Genomic DNA, 21,192 nt, shown 5'->3' with positions numbered 1-21,192 from the left:
ACAGGAGGTCAACCACTATGTACAGTATGATGCCAATAACAATATTAGACTGTATACAGGGCATATATGCATGAAGGTTTGAAGTCATTACTGTTTATGTTACATTGAGGTTTAATAAAATGTGCCCACTATTTTCTCACTAGAGAATGGAGCAAAATAAAACGCTGGAAAAACTAAATGTACCAACTAGACAGTTATCAGAAATAAAGTTCACTGGAGAATGCATGATGGTATTTTCCGTTGGGCCGAGGCAAATCTTCAACAAAAAACACGTGTTGCCTAAGTTCAAAGTCACTGAATGATTCCCGTCGGCCTCAAATCGTCACTCACGCACATCGGAGTTGGACTCCTGTTGCCTGTCAAACACAGCTGCGGAGCCGCCGGCCCGGGTCCAGTTTCAGTCATTCACGGTCGAGACGTTGCAGTTTGTTTAGGAAATGAGCGTAAATGCTGACCTCAAGGTCATCATTCATTGTGCCCTACTTTAAATAGCATGTCAGCCTCGCCTGCCTCGCGGCGGAAAAAAAGTGGCATTGTTAAAGCTTTAAAGGGCTTGTGTGTGTTCAGTTGGAGGGCATTATGAGGCGCTGCGATGGTGCACGTCTCCAAACACACCTGCCGGCCTCCTTCCAAAAAGACTTTCTGTTTGGCCTTGTGTGATTAGCCGGCTGAGCAACGTGTTTACTGAGGCATTAGAGATCAATGCTTTATGAGTTTATGTGTATGTTGAATTCATCCGGCCATGAAGAATGTTGAATGGCCCGAACAGAAGGCGAGCCTCGCTGGGATCCCTCCGCTGCACACACACGCTGATCGGTGTCTCGGTCGACACTCAGTCGTCCTGTGTGAATTTACAGTTAATGATATGATTAGCAATGGGTTGACTTTCCTATTAGGAAATAAATATTTTTATTTCGAGTTTAGAAAAGTGCTGGTAAGTATAAGGTATGGTTATGAAGGGCTTTCCATCTTCCTTGTCAAACCTATTTTTATATTTATATGTATATTTATATGTGTATTTTCCTGCAGTAGAAGTAGTAAAAAAAGAAGATTCTACCAGACGACACCAGGAACTAAAAAGTCCCTCTTGTGCAATCCTATTTATATTTACACCCACCTTTGAACAACCATGGTGGATGGATCAATCGATGAATGGAGGCTAATTTTTGGATAATGATGAAACAATAACGCACAGTCGTCACATTGTTCTCGTAAAGCTGACGGGAACCACGGCAGAGAAACGACATGGAGGCCCCGAGGATCCTCCATTTGAAATGTCCCCGAGTTCCTTAAAGGGTTTGTGGGATAAGTTCCTGGAAGTTTGTGGATTATGAAAATATTATACTTTTTAAGGACTCTAATGTCTGCTTGTTTTTTTCTTCTCTCTTGTTAATTTCTGAATGATTGTATCCTCTAAAACGAGGTGCTTCCAAAAATAAATAAAATGGTGACAACCAGCAGAAATATGCATCGACGTTGATTCGCTTCGTTAATTTCAACTTCCCCTTTGAACATCTACGAGATGTCCCGGATATGTGAGAGTTACTGCACACACACACACACCATAAATGGCTTAATAACACATGAGTTTTATAATAAGTTGCGTCTAAAGAGCCAAACTCCATCTTGAGACATGAACCCTGACGACCCTGGCCTGGATCTGAGGTTTCTGAGGGTCACGCGGCTCATTAGAGAAGCCGGCACGCAGCGCTTCTGTGTGATCTGAAATATCTTTGAAGACGATTTTGCTTTTTACAAAATGAGAAGCGTTGGTTCTGGGATTCTGGCTGTGTTAAAAAAAAGAAAAAGAGCACACCATTGACGTCATCAAAGGAAATGAATATCAGCGTAACCCTTATTAGCATTGAAGAACTTCCACTTATTACTAGTTGTTGTTGTTGCTCGTTGGGAAGCCGGGCCACACGGCTGATCTCTCCCACCGACGGCCGTATCGCGGGGGTCTCGGCTGCAGGCGAACAGCAGGTCCTGCTAATGATGCAAGACGTTGTTTGTGATGTGCAGGCTCTCCCCGGGGAGGCAGGGTTCAGGTGAAGGTACGGCGAGGAGGCGGCACACTGGGACCAGTTACCATGGCGGAAGAAGCGCAGTCCTCCTCCTCCTCCTCCTCCTCCTCCTCCACCCCTCACATGTACCGTAACTCTCCTCCACCTCTTTGTGTGTCGGGGCGGGGGCCACGACAGAAAAACAAATATCAGAGACTGTTCCAGACATTTAGTCGTGGCTAAAGAAAACCGGAAGTCACACACAGAGTTTAAACATGTGTGTTAAAAAACAAAATGTCGCTGTCAGATCAACAGAAACACTGTGATGTAATTGTCATATTACATCATATATTGCATTTTGCAGCTCTTCCTGCATCATGTGCTGACTAACAATCACCATGGCAGAACATATTTACCATTGACCTTTTCTTTTGGGGGGGGGGGGGGTATATAACACAGTAAACATGTACTTTAGGTAATATTTACATTGTTTTTCATCTTTTCTTCTCCGAGCCAGACGTCTACATATGTACACATACCTAAACACACACACACACACACACACACACATATATCTGTGACCTTTTCACTGCAAAAACAACATCCATGTGTCCATGTTTTATTGTAATGCAATGCAGCAGATCCTAAAGAGGCCAACGGGAAACAGTGCAGCCACTAAGAGGAGCAAATAAAGAAGCGACTAGTTCTCTGTCTTACATTAAAACCGTCATGTTCAACATCTAAAGGTTTGTCCATCGTAGCTTCTTAAAGCTCTTAGTTGGGATTATCGGGAACAAATTCCATAACAGGCAATTTTCTGGAAAAGGTATAAAATAAAAATGTAAAGCCACAATTCGAACATACCCCCCCCCCCCCCCCCCCCCGAGCATGAAAATTACCTCATGGACAAAAATGACTCTCCTGTTTTCTACTAGACTACTTTCAATTCAATTCTATTCAGTTTATTCTCTATAGCCCATTGTCAGAAATAAATAATTAGCCTCAGAGGGCTTTACAATCTGTACACATCGACATCCCTGACCTTTGACCTCACATCGGATCAGGAAAAACTCCCAAAAAATAGAAAAAACCCTTGACACTTGAAGTTATGGGACATCGTGTCTCCTAGTTTAAAATAACTCTTAGTCCGCGTTAAATTCAAGACATGGCTGCACTGAAGAAAGAAACAAAGACGGTTAAATGTTGTTTATCGTTTGTTAAATTTCCAGATTTTTATAATCAGAAGTAATAAGCTCCCTTTGTACAAAAATGTGTTATTGTGAAAGTCGATATGCCACTTTTTTTTCTTCTTATCCATACTTCAAATTGCAAAAAAAAGCTTATTATGTAACAATTGTGCCAAAGATATACTACCTATAGACCACAGCTTTGATGCTTTAAATCTCCCCAAATTCATAAGTACATGTTTCCATTCCTGCTGAATCAGCAGCCTGCAGCATCTTATTATTGATTATTGATGATGTGCTGCTGCCATACTCATTGGATACATGTCCTTCTATGCCAGGAGAGAAGCAGATGGTTTGTCTCCATGCATATAGACTGTGCATATATCAAACTTCTGACACACTTTAAAGTGTTTTATGTTCCAGGCATTGTTTCTCATCCTTGTCTTTTGGCAGTAAATTACTGCTGAGCAATGATAAAAAAAAGTAGCAATTAAATTAGATTTATAGGTCAGAATTATTTACAGTTCCTGGTTGAAGGCCATGGCCAACGTATACATGTGACCTCAGCGGGGAGATAACAGGAGCTCCGAGCGGCACACTCGATGCACCAAAGGATTCAAATATCAGAAAAGAGGCCGTAAAAGCAATAAAAGTAAATATTCCAACTGATTATGCTTATTGTTAAAAGGTAACTCAGAAGCACTGATTTCTGAGTCATTGAAAAGGGAAAGTGTGACTAGCTGCTCTGATCATTTCCTGCTGCAGATCTTATCCATGCAGATAGAAAGGAACGACTTGAGACTCGTCGTGGAGTTTGAGGCTCGGCTTCCTCGACTGGACACGAGGAACGAGAAGGAAGTCTCTCTGACTCCCGAAGGAAACGAGAAACACATCTTTACACGTCTAAAACTAGAATAAAAACACATTAGCACTTCAGTGGCACTTACTTATAGTATTACTTATAGTAATACTTGTGGTATTACTTATAGTATTCCTTATAGTATTACTTATGGTATTACTTATATTATTACCTATGGTATTACTTATGGGATTACTCATGGTATTACTTATAGTATTACTTATGGTATTACTCATGGTATTACTTATAGTATTACTTATAGTAATACTTATAGTATTACTTATATTATTACTTATAATAATACTTGTGGTATTACTTATAGTATTACTTATGGTATTACTTATGGTATTACTTATAGTATTACTGATATTATTACTTATGGTATTACTTCTGGTATTACTTATAGTATTTTTGTAGTTTGGCTTTCTTGAAGAAATGTTACTTTCTTGATTCTTGTTGTTCTGAGTTTGTACTCATTGAATTCATTTATTTTAAGTCTCTTTGGATAAAATGTCTGCTACATGACATGTGATGTAATGTAACGTCATGACATGTGATGATGTAATGTAACGTCATGACATGTGATGATGTAATGTAATGTGATATAATGTCATGTAATGAGATGATAACGTTTTGTGAGTAGATATTTCAGAGGAAACTCGTCTTCTGGTTCGCTGGTTGGACTCAACTTGGCAACATGCATCAAATCTGATGAGCAAGAATGAAAGAGAACGAGCAGGAATACACTCCCTGCTCTGAAGGGGCTCATCCTCTGTTCGTCGACCTCAGACAAACAGATTTGTACCAAGCGGAGAGCGGAAGTGAGATGAAGTGAACGCTGCTGAGCACAGGCATCCTCACGTCCGCCGTGAGCGAGTAAATGAATGGCAGCCGTCTTTCTGGCCGCTTGAATCAAATGAGTATCAAAGTCCACAGTCCTAAACATTACCGGAGGCTCCGCGGCCCCGTCACTGTAAAGGAGCTACACATTAACACATTCAGCACGCAGGTTCTCCCAACGCTCCGCCAGGGCTTTAACAACCGTTGGGCGCCGCTCTGTCAACATTGCACTCCCCAAACACCGAGGCAGGTTGGTTTGGTCCGGGCGGCCAATCGCAAAGAAGCAGCAGCGGTCCGCTGGGAGCCTATGGGAGGAAAGCAGCCATGGAGACCAGCTGCTCATGTGAGTAAGCGGCGATGGGTGAGGAGGAAGTGGCCCGAGGGCCTGAGGGTGCAGGTACAATTTGGCAAGCGGAGTGTGTATTGTGTGTGCTCTGTGTGATGTTGGTGTTTTGTAGCGTGCCAAACAAGTGAATGTATAAAGTCCCCTGCAATTATTAAAAGAGAAATACAACACAATGCTGCATAGAAACCGCTTACAATTCAGCCTCCACGCACTCACATGACACATCGACCTCGAGCTCTTCGTCACAAGAGGAATATCATATCATATCAATACTTCAAACGACGCTTCGTAGCGGCTTCTTTCGCCAACTAGAAGTCTCCGCTGTGCACGTCTCACGACGAGTCAAACGGACACACGCGGTCGATGTGTGCGCGCCCCTCGGCTTTAACCCCAGCTGACCTCACCTCTTGCTGAACGTGAAGATCGGCCAATCTCGAAATCTCGAAGTCTCTGCACGGGGGAAATCTTCGACCTGTAGTCTCCGAGCTCGGCGAGGACTGTGAGACCGAGCGCATTAAACCGCGAACTGGGGGGGGGGGGGGGGGGGGACCAAAAGGGAAAGATGTTGGCAGCTGTGATGTGTGTTGAGAGGAATTCACCATCGTTATCACTCACTGAGTTATGCAAGAACAGGCCGGTGGAAACCTTTGCCTGGTACAGCGTTGGGCCTCAGCCTCCTTATGCACAGCCTGAACACACACACACACACACACACACACACAGAGACAAGAAGATCCTGCCCTGAAGATTTTCTAATTACCCTCAGTGAAAGGGGAGGCAGTCGGACACATGGAGGGCCGACCGTCTGGGTTATCACACCAAGACTCCCCTGGTCTTCTTTTGGGAGAAACTATTTTTAGCTTTCATCTGTGTCTTTTGGGCATGAGGTGTATGAAAGGAAAAGATTTGTTTAAGTGGAACTCTGGCCAAAGAAAAAGAAAGATTTCTTGAAGACATTTACTGCCAGTTGCTTCATATCGGACGAGCTCATCAGAAGGCGTCTCCGAAGAACTACAGAGCTTGAACTAAAAACTGCAGTACCCATTTAATTTTGGTGCACTATAATTGACACATGTTGACTATTTATTAAGATATTTGGACTTTTCCCTCATGCAGTTTGTATCCAAAACATTTCTATCGGGCCCCTGTTGATCCCAGTGAGCCTGGAGCTCTGTGCTGGAATCATGATGCAGTTTGTGTTCATCAGATGTATATGGACACAACTTGTGAGTTTGAATTGAAAAAAGAAAAGAAAGCAGAATATAACTGTTAAAAACTACATTTTGAAACTAGATCCCTCAGTAGAACAGCGCCACAACTTTAGCCCATACATTTAATACCTGGAACCTGCAAGTGACCGATTCCCCTTCTTTGTGCCCCATCAGCCCCTCCTATAAAGTCAGCCATTTTCTCCCATTTCACCACTCGCTCATGTTAACACTGAAAAGAAGGAAACAGCGGGTCAAACATTTCTTTATGTTTTCCAATGCGTTTTCTCTGCGTGTGATCCATTTGTTAAAGAACTACATTGCCATGTTGTGGTAAATACATCACATTTAGTTACATGGTTGCATTGACTTCTGGGTAACTGTGGCACGCACTGTCAGGTTCTAGTGACAGGCTGGACGCAATATAAATAACAAAAAAAACACTCTTTAATGAGGCAAAACAGTTTAGAAAAAAACAAGGTCCAAAAGGGGAAGGCAAAGAATCCAGGTTCGGGGCAGGCAGGGTCAACAGGCAGAACCAGGAACACAATATATAGGGGGGGAAACAGGTGTACGACATCAGACAGTAACGAGACAAGAGTGGCTGAGGGCAGGTGCAGGGAATTAAACAATCAAGACAGAGAAGACACAGAGGAGACATAGGAGACACGGAACACAGGAGAAACAGAACCGCGTGTTACACGCACGCGCAGTACGAACCAGAGTTTGATCACGGCCGAACAATATGATACATTAACGATACATTTGAGACATAAATTCCCTGGAAATGGATATGTATTGCTTGTTTATTTTATTTAGAGTGCATATTCCTACTACCAACTACTCATAGACTGTCATATTCATTGATTGTGTTGTTACTCTGTTTTAATTAGTGTATAGTGATTCATTCTGTCCACATGGCATCTATTGCACCTGTCCATCCTGGAGAGGGATCCTCCTCTGTTGCTCTCCTGAAGGTTTCTTCACTTTTTTTCCCCCCGTGAAGGGTTATTTGGGAGTTTTTCCTGATCCGATGTGAGGTCAAAGGTCAGGGATGTCTATGTGTACAGATTGTAAAGCACTCTGAGGCTAATTTCTAATTTGTGAAAATGGGCTATACAAAATAAACAGAATTTTGAATTGAATTGAATATTACCGCAGGATAAAGTTTGTGTCTTATCGTTGGGACAATTTGGATCCACCAACAAGCTCTAGCATCAGCAGCTGGAGGTACGACAGCACGGCAGCTGCACTTTGTTCTCAACGAAAAGATCTCTCTCTCTCTCTCGGAAACATTCAGAGGTGAAGAATGAACCCATGGACTCCAGAGGTTGAACGGAGGGGGGGGGGGGGGGAGCAAGCTGCAGCCTCGGGGCCCCCGGAGCTGAATGGAGAGACAGTAGTGTGGTGAGGAAGAGCCGTATCAGATGAACACATGAAAGAGGGAGGTCGCTGGATTTAAGGCCTTTTGTCTTTGGGCGTTCAAAGGAGACAGCTGTCGACTGCCCAAGACTCAACTCTATTCATGTTGGGGGCGGGGGGGCGCGGACAGAGACCACGCCAACATACACACACACACACTTCAAAGGAACGTGTGTGTACACACGCGTGTGTGTATGTGACTTCTCCATACAGGTACAAACCGTTATTAGAATTATTCAAGCAAACTGCAGATCTATTCACATAAGCATGGATGATTTACACGGAACGGGGGTGGACACGCAGCAGCGCCTGACAGTCTTGCCGGCGTTGCCAGGTGCCCGTAACTTACTTCCTGTCCTGAGAGACAGGCCCCGCACTTTAAAGGAACAGTCCAACGTTCACGGAAATACCCTCCTAGGTGTGTGAGAAGATATTTCCTTCATCCGAGTGTGTCCGGCACACGCAACATGTGAGCTGAACTCGACATGCTATATCTTGTTCATTTAGCATTCCCGGAGATGAGGGTTTTAAAAGCTGTTACACATTTGGAACGACAGTTTCTAAACATACAACATTCACTGGTCCAAGCACCTGTTGGGAACTCCTAAAAGACCAGGATCTGGGAACCAGTTGGATGAGTCCATGTAGCCGATAGTTACTCCTGAATGAAATCAATCTAAAGCAGGGTGAAAGGCCGATTACACCGAGAGAAGAATCAAACTATTGTGGATAACATGCACTCTGGGTCGGTCTTCACTCGAAGGCAGTTGTGGCATTGCCCCGTTATCTAGTGTAGAGTGGTAAAAGGTTATTTTGATTTGCACATGTACATAAAGGAAGTCCATTTTGAGGAATATTAAGATAAATGTATTGTGAATTTATTGTAAAGCATAAGAGGAACACACTGTTTTTTATGATAACTGTGATTACTTCGGGTTGCAAAAACAAAAGTTCAAAAGTCGCAGTCCACTAACCAATGGGTGACCCCACGGCGACTTCGTCCACTTCTTATATACAGTCCGTTGTTTTGCTGACAGCAACCCTGCCACCATTTTTCCAGTTCTATGGAACTACTTGTTAAACCATATGGTCTCATTTCTGCACTAGATAACTAGTCTATCCCTTTAATACACACAAGTAGCATTGGTTTTATGACAGCAGTCAGAAGTCTAACAAGTGAAGATTATCCAAACTCTACTTCATTAATGCCAATAATTCAATAAGTGTAGATACCATAACTTTCTCATATTTGGGATGCTCAATTAATAATAATTATTATTATAATAAAAAAATTGCCATGGAGTAGGCCTAATGAGAACAGGCATTCAATAGTTAAGTTTCAACAGGTGTTCAGAAAATCCCTGTCTGACATTGAAAGTCAAATCTCTCTCTCTCTCTCTTTCTCTCTCTCTATCTCTCTCTCTCTCTCTTTGCCTGAAGGCTTTTAATTCCTGCTGTCTGAGCTCTGCATCATCACCGCAGCGCGTCTTCAGTTGATATTTGCATCGGAGGCAAATCAGTCCGCCTCCATGACAGTGGGGAAGGTCACGTGTCCGGCAGCTGAACCGTAGCTACTGAGCATAGAGGACGAGCCATATGATTTTTTTGGGGTAGCATTAGCAATACTGTGTGTTCCCCCCTAGTGAATGATAGTGTCATTAGTGTAGCACTAACACTTGCATATCACGGGCTGTATTTATCAAACTCCAATTTTTTTACCAGGTCGTTATGCAAAATAAAAGTATACACAACACACAATGAACAGAAAGAGTGTCTGCGTACGTCTACGTTAAAAAATTCAGTTGAGAAGCCGAGTCTTCCTCCTCCAATGATGAGGAGGATGATGATCCGACTTCACTTTGTATTTTCCTATGCAAATAACTTTGCATTCAGCGAGCGGATGCCGTCGCTGCCGCGGGAGACAGGGCCGCTCTGTCGTGCTCAGGTCACTTCCTGGCGTCTCTTGTTCAAATCAAAACCCAGATGCAAAACCGGCTGCAGGCAGCAGACACGACCAGGACGACACCTCTTGTCCACGCCGGTTTGTACGAGGAGACCGGCGAGAGGCGACCGGCAGCCACTCTGGGAAGGGTATCGTAATAAAGCGTGTTATGTTCCAAAAGGAAAGGGGAAATCTACACGAGACATTCTCTGATATTATTTTTTTTCTCTCAAAATAACAGATTGGATCAAATCCCCCACGGTATATATATATATATATATATATATTTATTTATTTATTTTGTATTATTTTATTTTTATTATTTTTATTATTATTTGGTAATCTCAGAAGAGAGGGCAACACATGTCATGTGGGTGTCATCGGGCCTTTAATTAACCTGCTTCCCATCAAGTCGACCCATCTGCTGTGTTCCCCTATAGGAAATGTAATGACCACCTTCTTAACAAATCCGCAGTAACGGGTGTGTGGGGGGGGGGGGGGGGGGGCACTCTAGGCCGAGGCGACAGCAGGTCGACTACAATGAAGGCAGGGTCGTCTAGGGGGGGGGTTGCAATTGAAGTGTTTAAGCAGGACCACAAAGGTGGGGTCGGTCTGCGGGGAGTTTGAAAGAAGGCCGTGATGTGAAGGAGGCATATCCAACATGGCCGTTCAGGTTACTTGTTCTCAAACTAGAGCGATTCAAGAACCGTGAGCAAAAAAACAACCTCCGCCCCCCGAATTAGACTCTGCTCACGTACCCAGAGAGTTGAGCGGAGCTCGGCTGATATTGCATCACTGGGAATCCCACCGTAGCAACCGGGGCGCCTGCAGCCACTGGGAGACGGAGGGAAAGAAAACAAGGCTCTTCGCTGTACGTCTCAGCTGCCATATTATCCATAACCAGCGTTTGCATGTAGCTTTTGTGACACGGTGCTCTGATTCTACAGCAACGTAGAACAAAGCGCCCTAAACCAGAGTGTCGTTAATCATTAACCGGCAGCGACAAAGAATTCACTGTGACCGACAATGGCCGGGCAAAGCAGGGAGACAAAGAAACGTAATATTAATTCAGTCATAAATAGCCCTCGCACATTGAGATGAACCTTTTGTCCACGACCCGGTGAAGACAGCACTATGGGCGAGGGCGTGGTTCGACTTGATATCGTCGGTTGGCTATAATAACGGGGTTGGTTGTTATTCCTCCGGGTCAAGACAATAAAAGGAACTTCTTCTTAAACCATATGGTCTCATTTTTTGCACTAGATAACGAGTCTACCCCTCTAATACACACAAGTAGCATTGGTATTATGACAGCAGTCAGAAGTCTAAAAGGTGAAATAATGAAATAAAATCTGAGTTGGAGAAAAGAGGAAAGTCGTCATGTGTATTTTCATAACCTCTCACTCTGCTCTAAATCATGCCACGCATTAAAAGGGGAACTCCTGCATCACTTTTATTTAGTGTTGGGAAGTGTAAGTAATGTATGGTCACAATCAACCCCAATGACATCATCGAAGACACGATGCAGCTGTCTCCATATCAAGACGGAGCCTCTTCTTTTGTAACTCCCAACGCCCTCGATGGCAGCATCTTCTATCCAAGTGGAGCGTGTAGCTGCAGAGGTCCACACTCGTTTTGGGGGTGTCATGAGGCCCGGCGTTTTAGAGGCTCATTCAATCATCGTCTTCTTCTGAGACGGCAGATATTCGTCTGTTTACACCCGGCAATGTTGAATAGGATTTGTTGGCCTGTGACACCTAGACGCCTCGTAGGGGTGCAGATCTATGGGGTCAGATCAGTCTCAATAATTGCAAATGTTGAAAATGAGGGCGACATCTGATTGGCTACAGAGAGGTCTATGTTGAAAATAACGCATTTGCGAATCGAGCCACGGCAAGGGGAGTCTCGAAAACCCCAAAACAAATGTGTAGCGATCCACAAACAAACAAATCGTAATTTAATGATTTGCGCATTGGAATGTATTTGTGAGTCTAATTCATGTGTAAATCCTTCTGCGTGTGTTTGTAAATCGACTAGATTTGTGAATCGTTCTGCGTGCGTTTGTAAATCTCTGTGTTTGCATTTGTGAGTCTCTCTGTGTACGTTTGCAATTATTGAGACTGATCTGACCCCGTAGGCCTACATCCGACCTAAATGAGTATATATACATCCCAGTAGCTTACTTTGTCCCAGTACTGGTAAACCTGGTGAGTATGTTAAAACTAATAAACATCTAGTTAACTGGTTAATTAGTTACCTGCTCAGATAGTTAGCTGGTTAGCTAGTTACCTGCTCAGATAGTTAACTGATTAGTTAGTTACCTGTTCAGATATTAACTTTATGAACTTTAAAAACACAATAAAATAATTTGGTGACTGTGGGTCAGCAGGTAGGTCTATCAATCAGGGGGTTGGTGGTTCAATCCCCGCCCTAGTCGATGTGTCCTTGAGCAAGACACTTAACCCTGAGTTGCTCCCTGTAGCTGCGTATGAAATGAATATGAATGTAAATCGCTTTGGATAAAAGCGTGATTTTTTTTCGCATTTAAATAAAACTTGATGTAAAAAAGGCAGTGGAACAGACGACTCGCAATTTAGCTTGAAGCTTTTGTTTGTGTTTTTTTCTCTTTTTTTCCCCTTCGTTGTGTTTACTGTCAGTGATTATTATCTGTCTGGTCGGCTGCCTTCGTGGTAAAAACAAATACCGTGTAGTCAACATCTGCTCTTTGCTTTTGGATGAGTTGCCGTAAGAGGAAACTTGGGGACCACAAACACTCAGTGGAGATAGCGGCAGCAGCACCATCGATGTCCCTCCACCCAAACCTCCCACCAGAGACACAGTTCACATCCGAAAATCCTCCGGAAGTCTTTTTTTAATTTATTCGTACGTGGATTGAAAAGCAACCGATGCAGCGCTGCTTGTTGATGGAACAACATGTGTTTAGTGACAGTGTAAACAAAGCCACCTCATCTTGAACTGCTGGTTTCTTCCTTGATTCACTAAAGCCAATGCTGCGGGCAGAGGGATCCACCTCTGTTGCCGTCCTGAAGGTTCTTCCCTTTTTTTACCATGTGAAGGGGTTTTTTAAATTTTTGAGGAGTTTTTTCCGATCCGATGTGAGGTCAAAGGTCAGGGATGTAGTATGTGTACAGACTGTAAAGCCCTCTGAGGCAAATTTGTAATTTGTGATATCGGAATATACAAAATAAAGTCCCGTCATCGCGTGGTATTTTCCACCAAGACGTCTCAATCTGAGAACTGGTCGAAGTTCAGAGGACAAACAGGTGCAGAGCTATTATTTTTGATAATGAATAATCAACCAGTCAATTAGCAAAGGTATAGTATTAGGACAGCTTAAGACACTACTAATTGATCATACATCGGTATTACCGTCATTTAAATCATACATTATTGATTGTAAATGCTACCCTGTTTTGTTGTTTGTTGGTTTGTTTGTGTGAAAACAGGAATCAGAAAAGTATCTCGTAAACATTTATTAAACCTCCGTTCTGCTCACCGTGATGAGCAAAAAGTGCAAAGTCATCCTCTCTTTCTCAAAAATGTGTTGATTTTTTGTGTGCGTGTTTGTGTGAGTATGTGTGTACGAAAGTTTACTGAATGTTTAAAATAAATCACCACAAACTGCAGTGATGAAAAAATAAAAATAAATGTTTCCTTCTTTCATTTTTGTAATTTCTAAATCAAATGGTGTCAAATAGAGTTATGAGTTATCTGTGTCCTCAAGTTACTGCAAACCATACAGTTTAATACAACAACCCGTGATGACACATCCCTTCTTCTTGTATTCGTGAACTGAATGTTTCTTCTTTTCTTTCTTTTGTTTTTACCACACTCATGTTCCTACACAACAAGTAGAAGACGCCAACTCACTGGACCGTAACCTGGCAGTTCATTGTGATCAGGCAGCCAATCAGTTCAGCTTGCCAACCTACAGACCTGAGGCCGCTCCAGGGGGTCCTGATGAGAGCTACTTCATGGCTGAATCTCTACCGTCTTGGTGGATGCTGTTCTCTCCCTCCGGTCTGGCTCGGTTCCCTCACACAGATCAATTGAAGGGGCTCTATGGAGTTTTTCTAATAAAGGAACTAAAGTTATGTTTACATTGGGTGTTACTCACCGAAAACAACATTGTGTGCATCCTCGAGGTCATACGAGCATCGTCTACATCAGTGGATCTCAAATGGGGGTACGTGAAGGCCCTCTATAGGGGGTACTTGAGATTTGTTTTAAATATATTTAAGATGAGCATCCATGAATAAAGCCTTTAAAAAATAGATGTTTAATAAATATTCAATATGATATAAGTGTAAGTTCATAAACTGAATTGTATATATTATAGTTATGTGCAAAATGCGGCGTTTTACATCTTTTTTTCAACCCAAAATGGAAGGAAAATAAAATCTCACAGGGGGTACATCACTAAAAATTTGAGAGCCATTTATCTACACATCATCTTCATCCAGTATACTGGCCTGCCATCATCCTCTTTCCTTCCCTCGCGTGCCACGCTGCAGCACATCTCGACACGCTACCGCCACCTATTGGTCAGAGGAGTAATGTGACACCGTCGGTACACCGGAGGGCCGCGTATGGCATCACCTGTGTGGGCAGACACATGCATGAACACACGTCCTCCGTCACGCAAGATAAAGAAAAATGGGACCCGCTCATAGAAAAAACAGCCCCATAGCACTCAGAGGTCAAACACCCCACTCAGAGGTCAAACACCCCACAGGGAACCTTTCAAGAATAAGAACAAGAATACTATGGTTGTTATTGTTAGCACATCCTATGAAATGATCAGGATCAGCCTATGTTTTCCAACCCTGTTTGTGGCAAATATAAATATGTATATATTTTTTTAAAGGCCAAATAATAAACTACAATGCCCAAGAGCAACAGTGTGGCTCATTGATGTTTTCTTTGGTTGGTTGTGAAGAACAATGGAGCTTTATGGCACAAAGGAATACAATATATCCGGGTTCAGATGCACAGACTATGCACCTGTTTGTAGGATTAATTCTAATTTTGGTTTAAATGTTGTCAGAGGAACAAGAGAAACAATAGAATTACCTAAAAGTGATCCTGAATAGAATAAAAAGTGTATGAATGGAATATGTTTGTGCCAAAACTGAAACTCATCTTGTTGGAGATGTTGAAAAGCCTCTCAATAATAAAGCTCAATGCTGCCAACAAGGTGTCCATTACCAGGGATTCATAGATGACAGAGAAGCCTTCATTTGTAAATAAATCGAAATTAAAAATTAAATATGAATAAATAAATGCATGAATAAATACAGGAAGAAATAAATGAAGAAATACAGAAATGTAGAAATAGATTTATTTCATGATGTCCTGTTAAAGTATAACTTATATTTATTTAATCCTGTATTTATTTATACATTTATTTAAGCAATTTTTTATTTATTCTTGTATTTATTTATACATTTATTTAAGCATTGGTTTATTTATTCCTGTATTTATTCATGCATTTATTTATACTTAAGAAATTTTAAGTCCAAAGTGATTAACGTGTGAGATTGATAAACAGTCAATATGATTATGATTTGGTTAGTTTACCAATTTACCTGCTAGTCCCTTATCAGGTATTAATGGGTACCCTGCAGCCAATCAGAATCAAGTATTCACCTGACGTTCACCCGCCCTATGGGGTAAAGTATAGTCGACATATAATGGAAATATTAACACATGAATTACATACACATGGTTTCAAATGAACGGTTCACTCTCCACATGATTCTCTGTCCAGCTCTTCCACCTCCTCTAAATATCACATATTACCAAGTTAAATACGTCATACTTATACCTGATATCAAGGGTAGGGAGTGTCAGTAACCTAATCTAAGTATCACAATGGAACAAAGAAAAGCCTCTTTATTACTTTGCGTTACTTTTGTATTACTACATTTAATAAAGACAAGAGAAAGTTAAAATGCAGAATTTATGCCACAGTTCAGTAGGTAAAGCAGAAGAGGGAACATAACAGTGAGCTACAGTGGCGTTTCCACATAAGGGGCAGGTGAGGCACTGCCCCACCTGATCCACCAGATGGCGCTGTTGGGCAGAAAGCTCAATACCTTCGTACTTCGCGGCAATATATATATATATAGAAGCTTCCTTAGCATCTGCACCATTGTACGAGATGAAAATATTAATACTTCTGTTGCACGTCCAATTAAATAAAAAGCATTTCGCAGTTTAAAAAACTGCAATTACATTGCTTGAGATACACAAGATGCTTTATAGTACACCTACTTGTTAACTTGCAATGTGTACAATTAAAAACATGACCGTGAGTGAACATTCACACTAACCCTCATGGAGACGTATTATTGATCTATATTGTTAGTGAATCCGTGCATCAAATGACAAAAAAATGTCTAAACAACGCTAAACTAAACTACGGTCGGGAACTCGTTATCTCACTCGGTTGTCTGCAGTGAGACAACTTCTAAATCTCCAGGAAAAAAAGGAATAATTAAAAAGAAAATACTCACTCCAATCCATCTCGAGTCCTTATAAAACAGTTCCATATTTATTGCAAAATATTTTCGTACAGAATATAACTGAAAAAAACATCAACAGAGGAGGAATGGGACAGTAAGGCCAACATCAGAACACCAATAGTAACATGTGCTGCTTTGTGTTTGTATACATGAATCACAGAGACCTCCTCAAGGGGGAGAAGAAGAAAGAACTCCAACATCTTCCCCCTTTTCTTTCTAAAACATTATCGCCTTTGCCTCGACTCGGGACGCCAACGGGCAATCCTTGAAAAAGGTTTTGCGACTCCCTTGGTTGATAATGTCTCACAAAATATAAGTACATATTTATATCCAGACAATATTGGGACTGATAACATTTTGGAAGTGAGCGTTGTGTAACTCTTAATGAGAACACGAGGAGGTTCAGAGCGAGTCAGGAGGCCGTCGCCACGTCGCCATGGGAACTGAGGGTGCAGAGAAAACACTTCGGATTCTCCAACTAAATTAAATATATATATTTTTTTGCTTTTAGTTGACGTCACGCCGCGGAAATAATTGAACCCCTCACCTTTGAGCTCGGGGGGGGGGGGGGGGGCAAGAGTGCGTTTAAATAGATAAAAGTGGGCGTGCATGCCTCATGCGATTTGGCACAGATGTAGAAGTTCTTTCTTCAAATGAAAGCTCACACGTCTCAGTCTCTCCAGCTGCTTCTCGTACGACTTCTTTTCTTTCTTTCTTTTTTCTTGACGCATAAAAAAAAAAAAAAAAAGGCAGAGCGAGACAGGATACATTTTTTCCCCCCGACATTCAAATGTACATCTTTAAACATTGGCTCTCCCAGAATTGGGGAATCTAATAAAAACAAAAAAAATAAAAAAATAAAAATTGTTTTTAAAAAAATTAAATAACAATTAAAATAGATAGGATATTTTTTTTCTTTCCATATGCGTAAGCCCTTCAAGAAAACACACCGATACTTTAAAAAGGATGGAGATGATGTACAATCCAGAACTCCACAGGAGAAAGGGGGGAGGAGAGAGAGAGGGGGGCAGACGTAGAACTAGAGGTCAAGTTTTTTTGTTGCCCTTCTAATTCTCGACCTTACAATGCATCTGGTGGATAAATAACAAAACACGGGTACCCAGCTGCTCGCCGGGGGTCCCTACACCCAGTCAGGTGACACAGACCGGGGGTTCTCAAACGAGCCGCCCGGGATGCTTCAAGGACATCGATTTGAGTCGGTTTTTTAGGAGGAAAATGAAAGAAAATCTTCTAGAAACATTCATTCCACTAATGACAGTGAAGCTTTGGAGGGTTGACCAAGTGAATTCACTAGTGCACACTTTTAATGACCATTTCTCTGTGTGTGCGTGTGTGTGTGTGTGTGGTGGGGGAGGGGGGGGCACTATTTAACCTGTTATGGATATCACAAGTGCTTTCAATGATCTGATACCCTGAGTAGAGGACATGGGCTTGGGGTGAAGTTCAGTAGAAACAACAACAAAAACATTTTTGCCAAGCAAGCATCAACCGAAAAAGAAAAAAAGGAAAAAAAGGACATTACTTTGTAACACCATAAATAAAAACCTGTACTGATCGCTACATAAAAATAAAAAAATCCACAAATAACCAGAGAGAAATAATACAACGACGACAAATCACCCATGTAACACACAGTCATGTTCAGCTTTACAATATGCATATAGTCATGCATATATAGTGTGTATTTCCCCTTGCATACAGGCGAGTGGCTGGGGACTATATAGAGAGCCTTTAGTTATACCAACTCCCTCTGCAGAGACTAACACTGATTATTAAGAGGTCGGTACAGATGAGAGCAAAAAACAGAATTCACAGGGGAGAGGGGGGGCGGGGGGGGGACTGATTCAAGCGCAGCCTTGTAAACAGGGGAGGCCGGACAGCCAGAGAGGATGATGGGTAACAGACATCCACTTAAAAGCAGCAAAAATGGGACAGATTACAGGAAGTGGAGGCTGGGCGGGAGCGGGGGGGGGGGGGGATTCATTCCTTCTTCACTCCCGGTTTACCAATCGAAGTACTCGCATCTTTAACTCGGTGCTTCTGACAACGCAAAAAATCATGTGCGTTGAAAGTTATCGACATGTTCCTGCCTGCGCCGCTGGAGAGGGGGAACTAGTCAACATGTAACAAGCAGGGGACTCTTAGAGATGTAACACAGCGGCTCATGGTGACGCAACCTATGGGGCTGAGCGAGTGTTCAATAAGGGGGGGGGGGGGACGGATGAGCAGGTGAGTCACTGGGTCTTTGAAGGTCACAGCTGCCCCCCCGCCCCCCAGGTCGGACTTCCTCTTTGGGTCGTTAGGGGCTCAGACGAACAGCTGGATGCGCTCGCGGATGGTCTGCCGGCAGATGGGGCAGGTCTTGAGCGCGGCGCTGCAGTCGATGCAGGAGGCGTGTCCGCACTGGAAGACCAGCTTGATGTGGTTGTCGATGCAGATGGGGCAGGTGATGCGCTCCTCCATCTGCCGGTAGCGAGACTGCAGCTGCTCCAGCAGGTTGTGCTGCTCAGAGTTCTCCGTGCCGGGGCTGCAGTCCACCTCCGTTTGGTCTGTGGAGGCAGAGGGGAGGAGGAGGAGGAGGAGGAGGAGGAGGGGGTTATTGTTTTACATAAAATCACTTTTTAAAACCCATTTTTATAAAACTGCTTTTAAGTGATGTCGTTCCTTTTATGCAGTACTTTGGAGCACCCTGTAAATTCTGTTTTTAAAGGTGCTATATAAATAACGTTATTATTATTATTTATGAAAGCTATGCAAGCGATCCGACCGTTTCATTATGCCACTGGTTAAGAAAATAATAATAATAACAATAATAATAATAATAATAATAATGATGAATACTAGAGCAGCTAGTCCTCTTCTCTGGGATGTCCACACCCAAAATCAAATAATTAATACAAAATCAAATAAATATGAAAATCTGTCTCAACACTAAAAAGGAAGAATTTCGACATGGTAAAAATATTTTTTTTTAATATATGGAGATAATAAATTACAATATTAACAAGTTTGCTGGATTTAAAATATTTAAAAAACAATTCCAGAAATAAAAGTTGTCCCAAACATGAGTTCACATAGAAGATATTGTTCCGTCTGAAATGTTCCATGATTTAATTCTCCTGTCGGCCCAGATAACGAGAACGAGAGGATTCTTCTCACCGTGTCGAATTTTCTTGGTGATTGTGACCTGGCATTTGATGCATTTCTTCATTCGATGGGCGCACTCTGTGGAGACAAGAAGCACGTCAGCAAGGAGAATACAAGAGAGAAAAATGTCCCTACAGGTACATATTTTTCCGGGGGCAAATTTCGCCCCCACTGACTGAAATCCAGGGGCATTTAAAAATAAATTAGGGGCACTTTTTGAAACTTGTGAAATATCATTTAACCGTTGTTCAAAAATAAGAAATATACTTATTTAGGCTTACAGTATATGAGCAATTGTCATCAAATGACAAAAATAAGACTATTAAGCAGTAGTCTACAGAATAACAATGAATATGATTGTCTGATTTATGTATTCTGAGAACAAAAAACATAAATCAGACAATCATATTCATTGTTATTTCTTTGTGGTTATTTAGTGTTATTCCATTTGTTTGAACAACTATAACTTATTTCTTTGTTTTTTTATTTTTCAAAATTATATTTAATTTGTGTGTGTACCTACGTAGTACAGGAAGTACATATAGGACACACACAACAAAGAACAACAACAGTACACTCTTAAATTATCATAATTATTAGAGGAAATTATGGGAGCGTTTTTGTGCCTCTCTCCTCGTGACATCAGGGACAAAATTATATTTATTTTGCCCTCGTGTATTTCCCACGCTGCCTACGTTATTTAATATCCAATATGGAAAGTGAAGCAAACAGTCGAGAAATATTCGGAGGTTGTTTAAATATGAAAGAAGGTCATTCTCTATGCTTTTTTTCTCTTCACACAAAACCCACACTCTGCCTATCGATAACAGCGTGTCCATCAAAGAGTCCTCCGAGAGAACTCCAGTCTCCGCCCACCTTCACAGGCCACGCTGTGCTGGCAGGGGCAGAAGAGAACCAGCAGCGCCAGCTCGGAGCAGATGAGGCATTCGCTGGGCCCCGGCGGCGCGGGAAGAACTAGGTTGGTCATGGTGTTTGGCGTCGTGTGGACCCGCCGCAGGCTGGCGCTGCTCAGGCCCTGCCCACATGTGATGGCCTGCAGACGCTGCAACCTGACGGGGCGACACACACACAATTAGAAACACACACACACACACACAGACAATTAGAAACACACACACACACACACACAGAGACACACACAAAATTAGAAACACACATAAATATAGACACACACGCACACACACAGACACACACACAATTAGAAACACACACACACACACAAAGACACACAATTAGAAACACACACATAATTAGAAACACACACACATATAAATATTGACACACACGCACACACACAATTAGAAACACACACACACAAGTATACACACACACACATACAGACACACACACAATTAGAAACACACACATATACGCAGACACACACGCAGACACGCACACACATACAAACACACACACACATATATAGAAACACACAGACACACACAGAGACACACACACGCACACACACATACACAGACACACACACACAGACACACACACAGACAGACACACGCAGACACACACACACACAGACAGACACACACATACACACACACACAGACACACAGACACACACACAGACACACACACACACAGACACACACACAGACACACACACACACACACACACAGACACAGACACACACAC

General features: G+C 42.3%; 1 protein-coding gene and 1 long non-coding RNA gene across 3 annotated transcripts in view; both read right to left on the bottom strand.

Annotated features, from left to right (window-relative positions):
* Positions 1-4,649: 4,649 nt before the first annotated feature.
* On the bottom strand, positions 4,650-9,942 carry LOC130199715 (uncharacterized). Its single transcript, XR_008832875.1, has 3 exons — positions 5,851-9,942; positions 5,640-5,761; positions 4,650-5,194 (listed from the first exon to the last, which is right to left on the bottom strand). It is a non-coding gene; the product is annotated as an uncharacterized LOC130199715 (long non-coding RNA).
* Positions 9,943-16,357: 6,415 nt separating this feature from the next.
* Positions 16,358-21,192, bottom strand: part of mib2 (MIB E3 ubiquitin protein ligase 2) — a 39,303-nt gene continuing 34,468 nt past the window's right edge. For both annotated transcript variants that reach the window (XM_056423432.1, XM_056423431.1), the window contains 3 exons: positions 20,400-20,593; positions 19,536-19,601; positions 16,358-18,925 (listed from right to left, as the gene is read on the bottom strand). In XM_056423432.1, the coding sequence (XP_056279407.1) occupies positions 18,684-18,925; positions 19,536-19,601; positions 20,400-20,593 (502 nt within the window). In that variant the 3' untranslated portion in view covers positions 16,358-18,683. The remainder of the gene's footprint in view (positions 18,926-19,535; positions 19,602-20,399; positions 20,594-21,192) is intronic.

The sequence above is a fragment of the Pseudoliparis swirei genome, chromosome 9, assembly GCF_029220125.1.
Source record: "Pseudoliparis swirei isolate HS2019 ecotype Mariana Trench chromosome 9, NWPU_hadal_v1, whole genome shotgun sequence".
In the NCBI taxonomy this organism is placed as follows: Eukaryota; Metazoa; Chordata; class Actinopteri; order Perciformes; family Liparidae; genus Pseudoliparis; species Pseudoliparis swirei.
This window is presented reverse-complemented; position numbering and strand designations above follow the sequence as displayed.